The 18,278-nt window shown below is 37.9% G+C and overlaps 2 protein-coding genes and 1 pseudogene across 2 annotated transcripts; 2 read left to right on the forward strand and 1 right to left on the reverse strand.

Moving 5' to 3' along the window:
• Nucleotides 1–1,264: 1,264 nt before the first annotated feature.
• On the forward strand, nucleotides 1,265–4,000 carry LOC121800426 (UDP-glycosyltransferase 86A1-like). Its single transcript, XM_042200000.1, has 2 exons — nucleotides 1,265–1,775; nucleotides 3,060–4,000. The coding sequence occupies exons 1-2, from the start codon at nucleotides 1,265–1,267 to the stop codon at nucleotides 3,977–3,979; spliced, it is 1,431 nt and encodes a 476-aa protein (XP_042055934.1). The 3' UTR covers nucleotides 3,980–4,000.
• A 5,413-nt stretch (nucleotides 4,001–9,413) lies between these two features.
• On the forward strand, nucleotides 9,414–16,862 carry LOC121800785 (annotated as a pseudogene).
• A 570-nt stretch (nucleotides 16,863–17,432) lies between these two features.
• LOC121799934 (auxin-responsive protein SAUR50-like) lies at nucleotides 17,433–18,035 on the reverse strand. The gene has a single exon (XM_042199454.1). It carries the CDS (start codon nucleotides 17,930–17,932, stop codon nucleotides 17,621–17,623), a length of 312 nt encoding a protein of 103 aa, XP_042055388.1. The 5' UTR covers nucleotides 17,933–18,035; the 3' UTR covers nucleotides 17,433–17,620.
• Between the last annotated feature and the right edge of the window lie 243 nt (nucleotides 18,036–18,278).

Consider the following 18,278-nt stretch of genomic DNA (forward strand, 5'->3'; position numbering starts at 1 on the left):
AAATTGAATTTGAAATCATTACTTAATAAACATAAATTAATAATTTTTGGTATAAAATTATATTTTCATTTCAAATCATTTATTTTAAGAAACTATTTGACTTTATAAACTGTTTGACTTTATAAATTACAGTGGTAGAAAAAGTAAGTGGAATGTGAATCATATTTATTAATTTTATAATAAAATGTGAGTGAAGAGAAATATAGGATTCACTTGTCAAAATAATAAAAATAAAATGGACCTTCTAACACGGACCGGATGTAAATGATAAAATGAGACTTATAACGAGGACTGGAAGGACTAATCAATTACTAATAAAATAGAGATTGATTCAAATTTCATTAAATAAACTAAATCAGTACTCATTATTATGCATACTATAATTTTCTGATTACTTTTAACTTGGAGAGAAATGTAAAATATGGGATTTTATTCGTACGAATGTATTTTTCGTCATACTAATTTTATAAATCTTAATCTAAATTATTTAAGTTAATATGCTAACTATTCAAGTAAAAGAAGAATATCGTTATAATTAAATCTAAAAGCATCTCAAGAAAAATACTACTCCCTCCGTCCGGCCGTCTCAACTAAGTTGAGTCGTATTATTTTTTGGATTTCCCAACTAAGTTGAGTTGCATTCTTTTCTAGACAACAAAATAAAATATTCAATTTCTCTTATTTTATCTCATCACCTACTTTATTCCTCTTTCAAACTTGTTAACACAATATTTTAATATTCATGCTCAAAAGTTTTTAACACAATATTTTACTCTCTCCGTCCGCCATTAAATGTCTCATTTTTCCTTTTTCGTCTGTCCGCTAATAAATGTTTCATTTCACTTTTACGATATTTGTTAAGTGGGCCCTACATTCCACTAACTCATTCCAGTCACATTTTATTATAAAACCAATTTATAAAAGTATGTCTCATATTCCATTAACTTTTCAACCCACTTTACTACATAAAGTCAAACAATTTCTTAAAATCCGTACCGGTCAAATATGAGACATTTAATCACGGACGGATGAAGTAATATTTAATATTCATGCTCAAAAGTTTTGAGTCATCTTAATTGAAACGATAACGAAGAGAATATTAATATAAATGAGTACTATTGGGAAAAAGGAGAGAGAAAAAAAAGTCAATAGATACCAAACACTGGTATACAAAAGTCTATAAATGGAGAAGTGAAGGTGGATGAAAGCATACACATCCAATCATCCAAACCCAATAGCAAAGAAAAAGAGAAGAATGCGAATAATGGGAAAGGCAAAGGCGCACGCCATAATGATATCCGTCCCACACCAAGGCCACATCAACCCATTCATCTGTCTCGCCCTCAAGCTCGCCTCCAAGGGCATTACCGTCACTTTCGTCCACCTCGAATCCGTCCATCACAAGCTCCTCTCTAAACTCGGCCCCCAAGCCGACCCCTTCTCCCAGGCGAGGCAGTCCGGCCTCGACATCCGCTACACCACCATCAGCGACGGCCTCCCTCTCGAGTTCGACCGCGATCTCCACTTGGAGGAGCACTGGGGGGCCATCATGCACGATTTTCCCGCCCTCGTCGACGATTTTGTGGGGGAAATGATGCGTTCTGAGCCCGATTTCGACTATTTCTTGATGACCGACACGAATTATACGTGGCCGCCCGCCGTCGCCCGCAAGTACAACCTCGTTAATGTTTCCTTTTGGACACAGACGACGATGACATTTGCAATTCTCTACCATTGGCATCTTCTCAAGCAAAATGGCCATTTTCCATGCAAAGGTGCTTTTTTTGCCCCTCACATTTTTGTTACTAACTATTGCTAAGGATTGTGCATGCGTCTTATAGTTGAATCATATACATGCTGCTAAATGATTGGTTCAAATGATTTATACTCACCCCGTCCTCTTTCATATTTGACCGGTGCAGGTTTAAAGAATTGTTAAGAACTTTTAATGAAATATGAGATACATCTGCTAAAAATAAACACTACTAGAAAATTTGCTTCTCACTACACTTTTTTTATCACACTTTATAAAAAGTGCCAGCATAGATGTACTATCTACACACTAGCTTTTCACTGCACTTTATAATATATTGTTACTGCACTTCAACATAAAAAGTGCCATCATAGATGTACTATCTACACATTACCTCTTACTACAGGTACCCGGTGCTGCACTTGCATCAAGTGCCATTATAGATTAAGTGTCAGCACAGTAATTTTCTAGTGACAATTTTAAGTGCCAATACAAGCCAATTTTCTAGTAGTGAAACAAAGCAAAATAAGATAATTAATAGGGATAAGAAGAAGTTGACGAGATGGAATAATTAATAGGACTAGAGAGAGTATTTAACTCTAAAAATAGATTTATTCTCTTATAATATTGTAAGATGCATAAGAAATGTGAATTAAGTTTCATAATTATTAACAAAAGTTAGAAAACATAGAAGACTAAAAGTACACTTCCTCTTAAGATTGTATATTTTTACACAGGCGACTTTGCGTTTTATTTAGATAAAAATTTAAACAACTGCATATGCATTTGCTCGTATATTCACTGATTTGATTTTTTTATACAACAGTATTTCGAATATATCTAATACTAACACATTTAATGCACACCTAATATATGCTTGGCTGAATGCAGGTAGTTCTAATGTAACCTATCTCCAACTAATCATTTTTGTTGCTATCTCCCACTAAAATGAAAACATGTGGCAGGCGCTATAAAACTTGTAACTGACCAAAAAAAATGAAAATAAGAGTTGTAACTGAAGAATTCACATATGAACACAACGCAAATACTTACTACTCCATACGTCCTCAAAAATTATACTAGTTTTATCATTTTGGATTGTCTCCCAAACTTAGACCAAGTCTAAATATATAGAATTTTAACTAAATGCACATTACTAATAATGTGGACCTCACAATCCACTAATACTATTTCCACTATCTTTTCTCTCTCATTTTATAAATTACACATTAAAATTCGTGTTATTTACATGTTCATCTATTTTTGAGGAGGGATGGAGTATTATTAATTTATTGTTGAGGTGTAGATGAGATGGAGGAAGCAATCGACTATATTCCAGGGGTGGAGCCAATAAACGCAAAAGATCTGATGTCATACTTGAAGGAATCCGGACTGGTAAGCATAGTGACAGAAGCTATGTCCGCCGCACTGGACGCCGTGAAATCTGCAGATCTGATTCTCCACAACACCATGCTTGAACTTGAACCAGAAACCCTATCAGCTCTCAACCAACACCAGCCTAATTACGCCGTTGGTCCCCTCAACTTCTCCAAGAGTCTCCACTCCTACACCGTCAGCAACAGCTTAAGGTCTGAAGCCGACTGCACCGACTGGCTCCACTCCAAGCCGCCCAATTCAGTTCTCTACATCTCCTTTGGAAGCTTCGTCCACACCACCAAGAAAGTGATTGAAGAGTTGGCTCATGGCCTTCTCCTCAGCGGCGTCGACTTTGTTTGGGTGATCAGGCCTGGTATGCTCAGCAGCGATGACACCGATGTTCTTCCGGAGGGGTTTGGATATATGATTGAGGGGAAAGGGTTGATTGTTCCTTGGTGCAATCAAATGAGTGTTCTCTCTAACCCTGCGGTTGGGGGATTTCTGTCGCACTGTGGATGGAATTCGACTCTCGAGAGCATGTGGTGCGGTGTGCCTATGATCTGTTACCCCATAGCGTATGATCAGACTGCCAACAGGAAACTGGTGATTGAGAAATGGAAGTTTGGGGTGAATCTCTGCGATGGGGAATCTCTTGACAGGGTGGAAATTGCTGAGAAAATTAAAGGTTTTATGAATGGGGCTTATTCCGAAAGTCTGAGGCAGGAGGCGAGTAAACTCAAAGTTGCAATGGAGAAGGCGTTGGAAATTGATGGGTCGTCGGATAGGACTTTTGATCAATTTATGGAGGATTTGAAGGCCAAGATGGAGGCCAAGAGTACCAAATTTTGATTGCTAGGGAGGGATTCAAATTTTAAATGGCTGCATTAAGATCTCTACTATAGAGATATGGTATCATACATATGGTCGATCAAATATCTTCAACTAAATGTATTGTTCTCGTTTAAAGATTAATAAAACTACAGTTGTTTAATTTATCAAGCGGTATAGACTATATTTAAGTAATATAGATAATTGATACATGTAATAAATGAATAAACTAAATATACATGTATAAGGAATTATCAAGTGTGCGCAGTAGGGGAAGTATCAGTGGCGTGATGTTTTTATGTGCAATTTTTAACACGGAGGTTTTGAGTTCGCAACTCATTGACTACATGCTTGGTTCCTTTTGAAGTTCTAACAATTGAAAATTCTAGTATATTATTTTAATTCTTTTTCTGTTTTATTTTGTTAAAACAATTTGTTTAACTTTTTTCATGTTTTGTTTTATCAAACAATTAAAAGTTACTCCACAATAGATATTTTTATTCAATTCCGTTTCTGTTATTTTGTTAAAACATTTTGTTTATCTTTTTCCATGTTTTATTTTATCAAACGATTAAAAGTTACTCCATAATATATATTTTTACACTATGATTTTTTGTTAGTCATTATGTTTGTGTTCTATATAAAATATTCATAACGCAACTAAAATGTAAGGAAATTCAAAACTCTTAATTATTTGTCAGTACCCCGAATCAAAATTTATGGATCTGCCACTGAGGGTGCGAGCATGTACGGCAGGGATCCATGGGGAGGGCCTCTGGAGAGATGATCGGCCATCTGCTGACGGCGGTGCTGGGTTTGAAGTGTGGTTTTGTGGTGGGCGGAGGTGAGAGGAAGCGGCGAGGCTACGCAGGCGAGACAGAAGGGCTGAGATGATATCCGCAGGGTAGGCGGTACTTTGTAGGATTTGTACGAATATTAATTTATGTACACATATTATTTGGGCTTAGTTTAGGTATGAAGTGGGTTTTAGTGGGTTGGACTTGATAAAGGAATTTAGATTTAAATAATACTAGTACAGAATTTCGTAATTATTATTTTTCTATTTAAATAGAGTTTTAGTTTGGGTGTTGGGCTCTATTATTATGTCTTAGTCTAGGTTTTAATTTGAACTTCTTATTGATTGGATTTGTGAATATATATTTTAAAAATTAATTTTTTTTTATTAACTAATTAAATTTATACTCCTTTCGTCCTATAATAGATGGCATACTTAGAGCAACTCCAAGGGAGGAGGTAAATGAGAAGGTAAATCATGATAACTGTCAAATCATGATAACTCCAAGGGAGGAGGTAAATGAGAAGGTAAATCATGATAACAGAAAAACAGTCTCCAAGGAGAGAGGTAAATGGGAAGGTATTATACCTTTTCCCATTTTGAGGAGGTATCTTTACCTCTCCACCAAAGAGAAGGTAAAATAGAAAATACTGATTTTGACATTGGCGGGAGATAAAAGTTGCGGCAAAACGACTACAATAAAACTGAACATATATTGAATTCTATGAAATTGGTTGTTAGTTTTATGAAATTAATTCCACCAACAAGAAACAGAATACTATTAAATTCTAAACCCTAATTTTCGAAATAAAAAGACACCATGAATAGACTTTCACCTCATTCACTTCTACTTCCGAAGCCAAGCAATTCCTTTTCAATATCAAGCAAACAAAAATCAAAGGCGTAAATATAGAAAATAATATAGGAGAAAGAGATCTGTGAGATTGGGGTAGTGCTTTGGTTATTTGCTTGAGCGATTGCGCCGAGATTTGTGAGATTGGGAAGTGCTTTGGTTATTTGCTTGAACGTTGCGCCGCCTTCGTTCTGTAGAACAGACTGTGATTTTTTTGTTAAATATGGAGTATATATATTGGGTTCAAGTACCGTCGCATTATATCTAATAGTTTAGGAGTTTTTTATGTTTTATATATTTGTTTAATACTTTATATCATTTGATGGATATATTATTTAATATTTAATATTTTATGTTTAGATTATGGTTTAAATATATCTCTTTAATTTGTGCAGATGGATTTTTCATAAAATGATTCTGAGTCTCTCACAAATTTATTGACAAGAGAACACTCCGTTGATTTAGCCGATGATTATGGTGATTTTGGGACAAGTTTTGAAACCGACACTTCAAATGTTGTTTCTCCTACAACACGAAAAAGGCAACGAAGTTCAAGTTTCTCCCGTGAAGATGATCAACTTTTGATTGCGGCGTATCTTCATACAAGTAAAGATTCGGCTACTGGAAACGGACAAAATGCTACTACATTCTGGGGAAGGATAGAAAAATATATTGACGATAATGGAGGTTTTTCCACCCAACGTAGTTTATCTACAATCAAAACGCGTTGGAGAGATATTAACAAACAATGCTCCAAATTTGTTAGAGTTTACAGTCAAATCGAACGGCTGAATCAAAGTGGACAAAACGAACAAGAAAGGGTAAATTTTGTACAAGTTGTAAATATTATGTAGTTTTATGTATAGATTTAACCCAAGTATTTGCCTAACATTTATATGTTTTTAGCTTCAAGATGCATACAAGGTATACAACAGGCAGGTGGGAAAGTCATTTACTTGTCAACATTGTTGGGAAATTTTGATTTTCGATCCCAAATGGCAAGCAACTTTGCCAAACAAGAGACAAAAATCAACCACTGAAGCAAATTTGGATCCTGAAGACGACGTTAATCAAGATAGGCCTATGGGAAGGAAAGCTGCGAAGGAATTGCTAAAAAACGAAGGAAAAAGTGTTGTTGGGAGCGTAAGTTCGATTCTTACTCCGGAATTTTTCGAACTAAAAGAAAAGATCAACCGAGAAAAGGCTGAACGAAAAGAAAAGATCGACCGAGAAAAGCCCTCAAGTATTGTGGGCTATATACCTCTACAATTGTTTTCACAAACTCTCTCAAACAAACCAATGTAGTACTCTCTCCGATTCTAACATATTCGTCTACAGAATCCGCTGGTTGGCCATAGGCAAGCATCTTTATGGCTGTCGTGACCTTCGGAAGAGAGGACAAACCAAGAAGACCTGTAGCATCACATCTTTGGTGAAAATACGCATTGTGAGCTACCACATCGTCAACAATTCGGCTAAAAAGAGGACGACTCATGCGGAATCTCCTACAGAATAAGTTTGCAGGATACACGGGATGCTCACAGAAGTAATCGCGATAGAGTCTTTCATGGCCTTCTTGCCTACCACGATGAAGCACTCGATGTCCCGGAATGGAGCCGCGATTGCCCCTCGTCCGCCGACGACTCATCTCTTCCTCTTGTGCAGCCGTTATAATGGCATCAAATTCATCATCCGAATCATTATTCATATAATCTAAAATATTTGGAAAAGGATTCATTTGGGCAGAAAACGAATTGTCCAGTAACTTATTTTGTTGCTTACATATAAGCTTAAATATCCATACTTTTAAAATTTGTACCGTTGCTTTATATTAGTTAATTTTGAGGCATAGAGTATGATAGAACTTAAGATATTACCGTTGCAGCAGTAGTCTAGCAACTAATAAAAAAATAATCATTTACCTTTTCATATACCTTTTATTCTTGGAGTTGCTTGCTTTTTGGAAAGGTATATTGCACTTTTTGAGAAGGTATAAACATGATATACCCTTTTCATTTACCTTCTCCCCTTGGAGTTGCTCTTAGGGAATGTCATGAGATTTTAGGAGATGTTATTTTGTGTCTTAGGTGGAGAGATAAAATAGTATATTTATATTAATATGAGAGAGAGTTTTTATCAAAAAAAGGAAATGTGACATTTTATGTAAAACAAACTAAAAATAAAAGTTTGTTTTTAGATAGAATTGAATTGACTTTGATTTATTTATCTTTTATGGGACAGGGAATATATAGATAGAATTGAATTGACTTTGATTTATTCTATTAGATACTAATATAGTGTTGTTAAAACTCATAGTTTTTATTGATTCTCAAAATATCGAAATATGTATATATATTATGTATCGAAATAATAATAGAAGTATTTAGTTAACTGTGTTATCTATTTCACAAATTACTTTCTTTTGTTTAATTATTCCGAGAAAAGAATAATTCCATAAAAAATCCTAAGATCCCATGTCTAATAAATAAGCAAATTCAATAAAATAACTATTTAACATTCCCTCTGTCCCATAAAAATAGGTCATTTAGGATGTCAAAGAATTAATGCATAATTGGTAAAGTAGGAGAGATAGAAAGAAAAAATAATTATGCTTAGAGAATGGGACCACATTATTAGAGGAAAATAAGTTACCAAAAATAGAAATGAATATTTTTATGGGACATTCATAATTTAAAAATGTTCTTATTTTTATAATGAAAGAGGTAGAAATTTAAATAAAAATATATTTAAATTATACAATATTCATTTAAATCATGCCACATTTTAACCCCTAAAAATTGTACTATAAAATCTTTGAATTGGTATTCACTTGTTTCAGTAACCAATCAAAAAAGTGCACCGCTATCCCAGAAGTTGTGATGGAAAATAAATGGGGATAAGAACTGCTTGAGACGCAAAATGTTATGTCAGTTTTAACTTTTATATACAAAGTCAGGTAACCATTCATGTTTGATTGACAAGTCTTGGAAAATCGAAACACTATATGAAGTCAATTCGTGGGGGAGAATTCAAATCAAAATGCAACTTTTATTCACCTCAAAATAACAACCTTTACGAATTATGCATATTTGTGTATCCTTTTCATGGGATTAAAATTATTATATAATGCAATCAATAGAGGAATTAAATAAAGTAAAATAATTTGAAAAGTATGTTGATACTACATTTTTTTCCGTGGCTGCCAAGCTTGTCTTGTTAGAATTTTTGGACTTCCACATTTCCACGTTACTAATTTAATGTGTATGACTATCTTTTAGTTACTCAATTAAAGTGATCTATTAAAGATTAAAATTTAGGCTGAAGTGCATTTATTTGTTATGGAAATAAGTGTAGATATCATATGTGTTTTTCTATTTGATGAGGGACCGAATAGAAAATAAAGGGTCTTATATTTAATATAAATATAAGCTAGGGTTATGGTCCTCAGACGTCAGAAGAACATTCAATATCTTTGTATTCTCTGGGCAGACTATTGCGAAGAATGTCTCTGATCGTTTGGAAGATCCATAGTCGCTGCAAAGCAATTCCGCCTTTCAATTCGTTATGGATCAAGGTACGTTTCCGCTCTACAGTTTATGCTGCTTCTCCATCGTTCTTGATTAATCATCATAGAGAGCTTTATGTAATTGTTCACTCAATTATTCCAATAGTCTTGACTAATCTAGTGAATAATTCTCAATAAATCAAAATGTGATAGGCCCCAAATTGACAACGAATCATTTTCCAAACACATATATACACACATACATCACTATTGCATTCACCACTTCAAAAATTGATCAAACATGAGGCAAAGAAGGGGTCATGCAATCATGGTTGCATTTCCATTCCAAGGCCACATAACTCCTTACACGAATCTAGCCATGAAACTCGCTTCAAAGGGCATCCTCGTCACCTTCGTCCACCTCGAATTCATACATCACAAACTACTATCATCTCTCTCCGAACCCGATCCCTTCTCCCTGGCTCGGGAGTCTGGTCTCGATATCCGTTACACAACCATCAGTGATGGTTTTCCATTAGATCACGACCGAGACGACGACAAGTAATGGGAGTTCATGTTGCTAAATTTATGGATTCATGTCGATGAATTCGTTGGCAAGCTAATCCGGTCGTCGGATCCAGATTTGGTCCCATTTCTCGTTACTGACACTTTGTTTACATGGCAAACCGCAGTAGCCAAAAAGCACAACCTCTTGACGGTCTCATTCTCGACCGAGCCAGCTTTGGCGTTTTCTTTAACTTACCATGTTCGACTTCTACGAGAAAATGGTCATTATCCGTGCAAAGGTATATATTTCTTCTTTAGGATATGATCAGTTGATAACTATCTTATACTGATAACTGACAACTATATTAACAACTAACGTTATAGATGTCAACACGAAGATATTTGTATGTCAACTAAAGATAGTTGACATATGTATATCTTCTGTTGACATGTAAATATAGATGTCAATAGTATGGTTGACATACAAATATCTTAGTATTGACATAAATGACGTAAATTGTTGACATAGTTGTCAGTTACCAGTTTAAGATAGTTGCCAACCTAATAGGACCCTTTCTTCATTTACTGTAGTCAAAGTCTTTAAGTTCTGTACACTAATTTTTGTTTTTATTACCAGACAACGTCGAGGAGGAGATAAAATACGTAGACGGAATTAAGTCAGTGAACACGAAGGATTTGATGTTGTATCTCAAGGAATGCTGCAGTAGTACCCTAGTGCACAGGGTGCAGATGAAAGCGTTTGATGAAGTGAAGAAGTCTGATTTCATCTTGCACAACACAGTTTATGAGCTGGAATCTGATACATTATCTGCTCTTAACAAAATCCAGCCGAACTACGCAGTTGGTCCAATAAGCTTCTCAAAAAATCTACCTCCTTCTGCCACTGGGACCTTATGGTCTGAGTCAGGCTGCTCTGTTTGGCTCTGGTCCAAGTCCCCTGGCTCGGTTCTGTACTGTTAGAAGTCTCAAGATCGAAGAGATGCATGAGAAGGAGATTAGCTTGATCAAGTCATCGATCAAGCCATCGCTGCATGAGAAGAAGATTGGCTTGATCAAGCCATCGATGCATGAGAAGGAGATTAGCTTGATCAAGTCATCGATCAAGCCATTGTTGCATGAGAAGAAGATTGGCTTGATCAAGCCATCGGCCGATGACTTGATCAAGCGTGTTGGAGGAGATGGCTTGATCAACCAAGCCTTGTTGCTTGAAAGTCGTACACGAGAAAAGACAAGTGACAGCTCCCAGCAAGTTTTCATCGCACAAGCCAACGCCTCACGAGCTCAGCTCGTGACTGTACCCATACTCACAGCTAAGATGCGGGACCATAAATGTACTTGGAGAGACGTGGTGCTAAAGGGATAAAGAAGGAAGTAGATTAGCAGAGTTTGTTATGATTAACTTTGTAATCTTGCTTTAACTTGTACTAGATGGTTTATGGTAGAGTTCTAGATGTTTCCTATGCCGCATATATGTAACAGCATTTTTGAGCTTTTTAGATAATCAATGAAATAGCAGCCGAGGCTCTTCACCATCTATTTTGAGTTATGTTCATTTACATTTTTCTTCGCATGGTTTTGCATTGTTCTTTACATGGAGAGCAGCATCTTCTTGATCTTGTCTCTATACCCTCTTTCTCTACGTTTTTATTTTCTTTCCACAAATAGCAAGCTCCAGCTCTACATCTGGAGGCATTGCTCAAAGTCAAAACAATCAGTCTCTCTATGCACAACAGCTGCCCCCCATATCAGTGAAGCTGACTGATGCAAACTTCTTAATGTGGCAACAACAAGTTGATGTCATTGCCTATGGATATGGGCTTGAAGGATTTCTGAATGGAGAAAAGAAATCTCCACCCCAGACAATTGTTATTGCAGAGGGAGAAGGGGGATCTGTCATTAATGATGAGTTTATTTCATGGTAGAGGCAAGATAGGAGAGTTGCAGCATGGCTGCTCTCTTCACTCTCAAAAGGAGCTCTAGGCTTGGTGGTTGGCCTGAGGTCTGCAGGGGATATCTGGGGTGCCCTTGAGACCAATTTTGCAAGCAGATCTACAGCTAAAATAATGCAATACCGGCAGCAAATGCAGAATCTTAAGAAGGACTCCCTGACCATGAGTGAGTACATTGGAAAGATGAGAAACTGTTTTGATCTTCTTGGATCAGTAGGCTGCAGAGTATCTGAAGATGAGCAAGTGATGCACATTCTTGGAGGCCTAGGACAAGAATATGACCCAGCTGTGTGTGCAATCAGCTCAAGGTCAGACTCATGGAGTTTAGGTGATGCTACTGCTTTTCTATTCACTTTTGAGTCAAGGATGAAGACTATGAGATCACATTCCTCCAGCATAGAAGGGTCACAACCTCTTCTGAATCTAATGCAGCCATCAAATCAAAAGAAAGATTTCACTCCATACAACACTAGGTTTGATTCTGGAAGTGGCAGAGGTGGAGCAAGAAATCAGAGAGGTGGAAGAGGCTATGGCAGAGGAAACAACAAGGTGGTGTGTCAACTTTGTGACAAGCCTGGGCATACTGCAGCAAAATGTTGGCACAGATTTGAACAAAATTATGCCCCTCCACAGCCGCAGCAACCTCAGTTCAGAGGGAATGCAAAATCAGCAACATGGCTTCATCAGTCCATCAGCACATCTGGTGCATTCTGCTGCAGCTAGGCCTCTTCCATCTTTGAGCACTGGAGCACCATTTGAGTTTGGCTATGATTCAAATGCTTCAACTAGCTGGTACCCAGATTCTGGAGCCACTCACCATGTCTTTGGTGATTTAAGCAACCTCAACACCAGTGCAAAATACACAGGAGGTAATGGTCTCTTGCTTGGAAATGGATCTTCTGTTGCTATCTCTAATATTGGTAAATCTGTTTTAAAACCTCACTCTTCTAGTTTCAATAGAAAGCTTACCTTAAAGAATCTCCTACATGTTCCTAGCATAACCAAGAATCTTCTCAGTGTGTCAAAATTTGCTAGGGATAACTTTGTCTTCTTTGAGTTTCATCTTGACTTTTGTTTTATCAAGGATCTGGGAACTCGGGAAATCGTTCTCAAGGGAACTTTTGACAAGGGGTTGTACCATTTTCGAGTAGACCATTCACCAATCAAGAGAAACTCTAGCTCCACCACTTCCCTGTCCACTCCTTTCAATCAAGGCAGTCCAGCCATACACAGTGTCAGATCCACCATACCAGCACATAGTGCTAGTTCAAATCAAGTTGTTGACCCTGCTTTAGCTTTGTGGCACAATAGACTAGAACACCCTACTCTAGATATTGTCAAAAGTGTTCTCAAAAGTTGTAATGTCCCGTTTGATTCAATTAATGAAACCCAGTTATGTCACTCTTGTTGCATCTCTAAAGCACACAGACTTCCTTACAATTCTTCTGAATCAATAGCTTCTTCTCACTTGAACTCATCCATAGTGATCTCAGGGGTCCATCCCCAGTAATTTCAAGAAATGGTTATAAATATTATGTCTCATTTGTGGATCATTATTCAAGATTCACCTGGATTTATCTTTTGAAAAATAAGAGTGATGTCTCTGATGTGTTCAAGTTGTTCAAGGTTTTGACGGAAAATCTTTTTCAAACAAAAATCAAGAGTTTTCAGTCTAATTGGGGAGGAGAATTCCAAAGCTTAACTTCATTTCTTAAGGAAAATGGAATATCTCACAGGATTTCTTGCCCATATACTCCTCAACAAAATGGATTAGCTGAGAGGAAGCATAGACATGTTGTAGAAACTGGTCTCACTCTTTTGGCTCAGTCTTCACTTCCGATTAAATTCTGGGATGATGCTTTTATATCTGTTGTGTTTCTGATAAATAGAATGCCTTCCAAGATCATTGGCAATGTCTCTCCGTTTCAGAAATTACATTCAAAGGAGCCTGACTATTCTGCTTTAAGAGTATTTGGTTGTCTATGTTTTCTTATTCTCAGGCCCTATAATAAGCACAAGCTTAACATCAGATCAATGAATTCTATATTTCTGGGATACAGTGGCTCTCACAAAGGCTATGAGGTTCTTCTCCCTGATGGAAGGGTGATCATTTCTAGAGATATTGTTTTTGATGAGAAAGTATTCCCATATTCTTCAATCTTCTCTTCTGGTGTTTCAGATTCTTACACATTGTCTCCACCAGTAAGCACATCACTGCCAGCTGATATCCATACTCCAATTGTCTCCTCTCCTACTTCACCTCCATCACCTCATGCTAATCTACCTAGTGATGATTCACCTCAGTCATCTCCACTTCATCATTTCTCAAATTCTTCTCATCATACTGACTCTCATCATTCAGTCACTGACACACACTCAGTCTCGGGCAATCAACACTCTCCTGGTGTTTTGAGTGATCATCCTATTGCTGATCCAGTTCCTGCCAAACATCACATGACTACTAGGTCCAAGTCTGGGATCTTCAAGCCTAGAGTATATACTCTGCTCATTTCTCCACATTACACTCCCAGATCAGCTCAAGAGGCCTTACTCTTGCCTGCATGGAAGGCTACCATGCATGCTGAGTTCACTGCTCTTCTCAAGAATAAAACATGGATCTTAACTGCTCTGCCTCCTGGGAAGAACCTTGTAGGATGTACATGGATATTCAAGCTAAAATTGCACCTTTCTAGATAGATTGCTAGGCACAAGGCCAGACTTGTAGCTCAAGACTTTTTCACTGAGACTTTTAGTCTAGTGGTCAAGCCGGCCACTATCAGGCTAATTCTTACAATTGTTGTGACTTTTGGTTGGAATATTACACATTTGGATGTAAATAATGCCTTTCTCAATGGTGAGTTAAAAGAAGACATCTACATGAAGCAGCCTTTTGGTTTTGAGCAGGGAGGTTCTCATCTAGTTTGCAAGTTGAATAAAGCTATCTATGGCCTTAAACAAGCTTCCAGAGCTTGGTTCTTCACCATTCACTCATTACTTATCACACCTGGCTTCATTCAGTCCAAAGCTGATGCTTCAATGTTCATCAGGAAATCAGGTTCTGATTCTATCTATCTCCTAATCTATGTTGATGACATGCTAGTTACTGGAAACTGTCCTGTAGCCATTGAGAAAGTAATTGATCAGTTAAATGCTCATTTCTCTCTTAAGAATCTTGGTGATGTCAACCTCTTTCTTGGAGTAGAAATTGTTAAAACTCAGCATGGACTTCACTTATGTCAATCTGCATACATCATAGATTTGTTCAAGAAGGCCAACATGACTAGTGCAAAAGGTTGTCCTACACCCATGGTTTCTAGTTGTGAGTTAAGCAAGAATGTTGGTGAACCAGTCTCTGATGCTAAATTGTACAGAAGCATTGTAGAGCTCTTCAATATGCAGCCATCACTCGGCCAAATATCAACTATGTTGTTAACAAGGTGAGTCAATACATGGCCTCACCTTTTGATACTCATTGGAGAGCTGTCAAACGTATCTTGAGATACTTGTCAGGCACTTCAGATTTTGGAATTCAAATTCATTAGTCCAATGGTTTCTTGTCTGCCTTTTCTGATTCTGACTGGGCAGCAGACTTGGATGATAGAAGATCAACCACTGGTTTCTGCACTTACTTTGGAAGCAGCCCCACTTCTTGGTGTGTGAAGAAGCAAACTGTTGTGGCTAGGTCTAGTACTGAGGCTGAGTATAGGAACTTGGCTCATGCTGCAGCTGAGGTCACTTGGCTTAGTTCTGTTCTTGGTGAGTTGAAAATTTCAACTAAGTCAGAACCTGTGATCTGGGTGGATAACTTAAGTGCCATTGCACTAGCCTCAAATCATGTCTTGCATGCCCGTACTAAACATATTGAGCTTGATATTCATTTTTTCAGGGACAAAGTTCTAAACAAAGATATTAAACTGAGGCATGTTCCCACTCAAGACCAAGTGGCTGATATATTCACTAAGCCACTTGGACAGCAACCTTTCTTAAAGCCGAGAAACAAGCTCGGTATAGTTTCTCTAGCCTCACTCAGGTTGAGGGGGGATGTTAGAAGTCTCAAGATCGAAGAGATGCATGAGGAGAAGATTGGCTTGATCAAGCCATCGATGCATGAGAAGGAGATTAGCTTCATCAAGTCATCGATCAAGCCATCGATGCATGAGAAGAAGATTGGCTTGATCAAGCCATCGATGCAGGAGAAGGAGATTAGCTTGATCAAGTCATCGATCAAGCCATCGATGCATGAGAAGAAGATTGGCTTGATCAAGCCATCGGCCGATGACTTGATCAAGCGTGTTGAAGGAGATGGCTTGATCAACCAAGCCTTGTTGCTTGAAAGTCGTACACGAGAAAAGACAAGTGACAGCTCCCAGCAAGTTGTCATCGCACAAGCCAACGCCTCACGAGCTCAGCTCGTGACTGTACCCATACTCACAGCTAAGATGCGGGACCATAAATGTACTTGGAGAGACGTGGTGCTAAAGGGATTAAAGAAGAAAATAGATTAGCAGAGTTTGTTATGATTAACTTTGTAATCTTGCTTTAACTTGTACTAGATGGTTTATGGTAGAGTTCTAGATGTTTCCTATGCCGCATATATGTAACGACATTTTTGAGCTTTTTAGATAATCAATGAAATAGCAGTCGAGGCTCTTCACCATCTATTTTGAGTTATGTTCATTTACATTTTTCTTCCCATGGTTTTTCATAGTTCATTACATGTACGTCTCGTTAGGAAGCACCCTTCAGGCCAGCAAACAGGCTGTAGGAGAAATCGCGTATGGACTTCTCCTGAGCCGGGTGAGTTTCGTTTGGGTGGTTTGGGAGGATGCTGACCTGCCAAGTGGCTTCACGGACGAGATCGAGGGAAGGGGTCTCGTCGTGGCGTGGTGCAATCAGATTAAGGTTCTTTCGGATCCGGCTGTTGGCGGTTTTTTTGACGCACTGTGGGTGGAACTCTGTGCTGGAGAGCATGTGGTGCGGTGTTCCGATGATTTGTTACCCGTTGGATTATGATCAACCGATGAATACGAAATTGGTGGTCGATGACTGGAAGGTCGGGATCAATCTTTGCGAGGGTGGATGTGTTGAGAGGGGAGATGTTTGCGAGAAGATGAACGGGCATGAATGGAGGTGTTTCGGAGAGACTGGGGAAAGAGATGAAGAAAGTGAGGGAGAAACTGCATGATGCATTGGAAAATGATGGATCATCTGAGGCTAATTTTGAGCAATTTGTGAAGGATTTGGAAGCCAAATTAGCTGCCAATGCAGAGTGATGTTGCACTATAGTTTCAAAAAGCTATGAGATTGAAGCAATCTTTAATAGAAAACTTTTGCTCTGTTTAAAGTTAAGCGTATGATGTTTGGTTCATGAGATATCACAACTTAATCTGAGATGGATAATCATATGATAATTAGTTAAAGCCTTCTCTTCTAACTAAAATAATCTCACAGATGGATTATCATGATAATTAGTCATGGCAACCGAGTCAAATGGCACTCCGAGTGGATTCTCCTCCTTTAAGCCATCCTGATTCTTCAGTTTCCATATATCCTGAATGTTGCATAACTGCAAGCTTTTCCTTACCATATAACAATTTTTCTTTCATACTCTTATCAAAAGCTTCTAGATCAGGTTGGAGAAATAACAGAGGAAAATATATACATGTCTATTTACTAGCTGAAGGAAATCATGTTGGATGACATTTAGCTTTGATTGGTTTATAAGTTGAAGAAAATTTAGTTTACTATCTATTTTGAGACACGAACAAGTGACATACCATAAACCAAGATAGGTTGAAAGTGTTGATAAATTTTAACTTGACATACCACTTAAATGAGTAGTATTGACTTGAATGAGGAGTGTGTATTTTCCTTTCAGAAAAAAAAAAGTTACAAATCCATCCCACTTTAGATGAGTGAGGTAAATTGGATTGGTATATAAGTGTTATCGACCCATAATTAGTTTGAGGCATTTTGGGGTGACCCAAAAACGAATCCGCGCGGGATTTGACTCCAGCCAAAGTGAACAATATCAAACTAATGAGCAGAGCCTGTCTTGCAGAATCCTGTGCAGCTCCTCGGGCTGGCAAGGCAAGTTGAGGGCGCCATCGTGCTGAAACCCGAACTCATCTTCAGCCAGCTGAAGCAGCCTCAGGAACGGCGGGTGTTTGAGAACAGACAGCTCGAGAACGAACCGTGTAGGCTTCTCCTTGCCCTTGTTAGCAACGACAGCAAACTGGCCTTCCTTGACATCGTGTGGAACCGTTTCCTCGCACGCGTCTACTCTTCTGGACAGCTTTTTGACCAAGTATTTGAGGGCACTTCTCCTGTGAGGTGGTGCCATTAATTGTTGTTTGTTGATGTGTTTGAAGAGTTGGTTGTGGAGGGAAAGTGATGGGATTTTATACGTGATTTAGAGGGAGGGATGAAGAATGAAGCTTCGTAGATGGTGGAGTGGACTGGATTGGATTATGTGATTGCAGCATTTATGGAGTGTGTTGGTTGGCCTTTGAACGCGGGAATACGTACATCTCATTAAATGAGCCTCTTATACGGAAACTAATTCTTAAATTTACATGGACACAAATATGCATTTTCTTGATATGGCATATTGTTGGATTAACTGTAACAAGTTACTGTTGATTAGCATCTCCCACATAGGCAGCTTTAGTAATTGTTTCAGTTTTTTT

This window comes from Salvia splendens, chromosome 4 (assembly GCF_004379255.2).
Source record: "Salvia splendens isolate huo1 chromosome 4, SspV2, whole genome shotgun sequence".
NCBI classification, from domain to species: Eukaryota; Viridiplantae; Streptophyta; class Magnoliopsida; order Lamiales; family Lamiaceae; genus Salvia; species Salvia splendens.

Coding starts and splice junctions, on each gene's coding strand:
- LOC121800426 (XM_042200000.1), top strand. CDS start 1,265: ATGGGAAAGGCAAAGGCGCACGCCATAATGATATCCGTCCCACACCAA. Junction 1,776..3,059: donor TGGCCATTTTCCATGCAAAG/GTGCTTTTTTTG, acceptor GTTGAGGTGTAG/ATGAGATGGAGGAAGCAATC.
- LOC121799934 (XM_042199454.1), bottom strand. CDS start 17,932: ATGGCACCACCTCACAGGAGAAGTGCCCTCAAATACTTGGTCAAAAAG.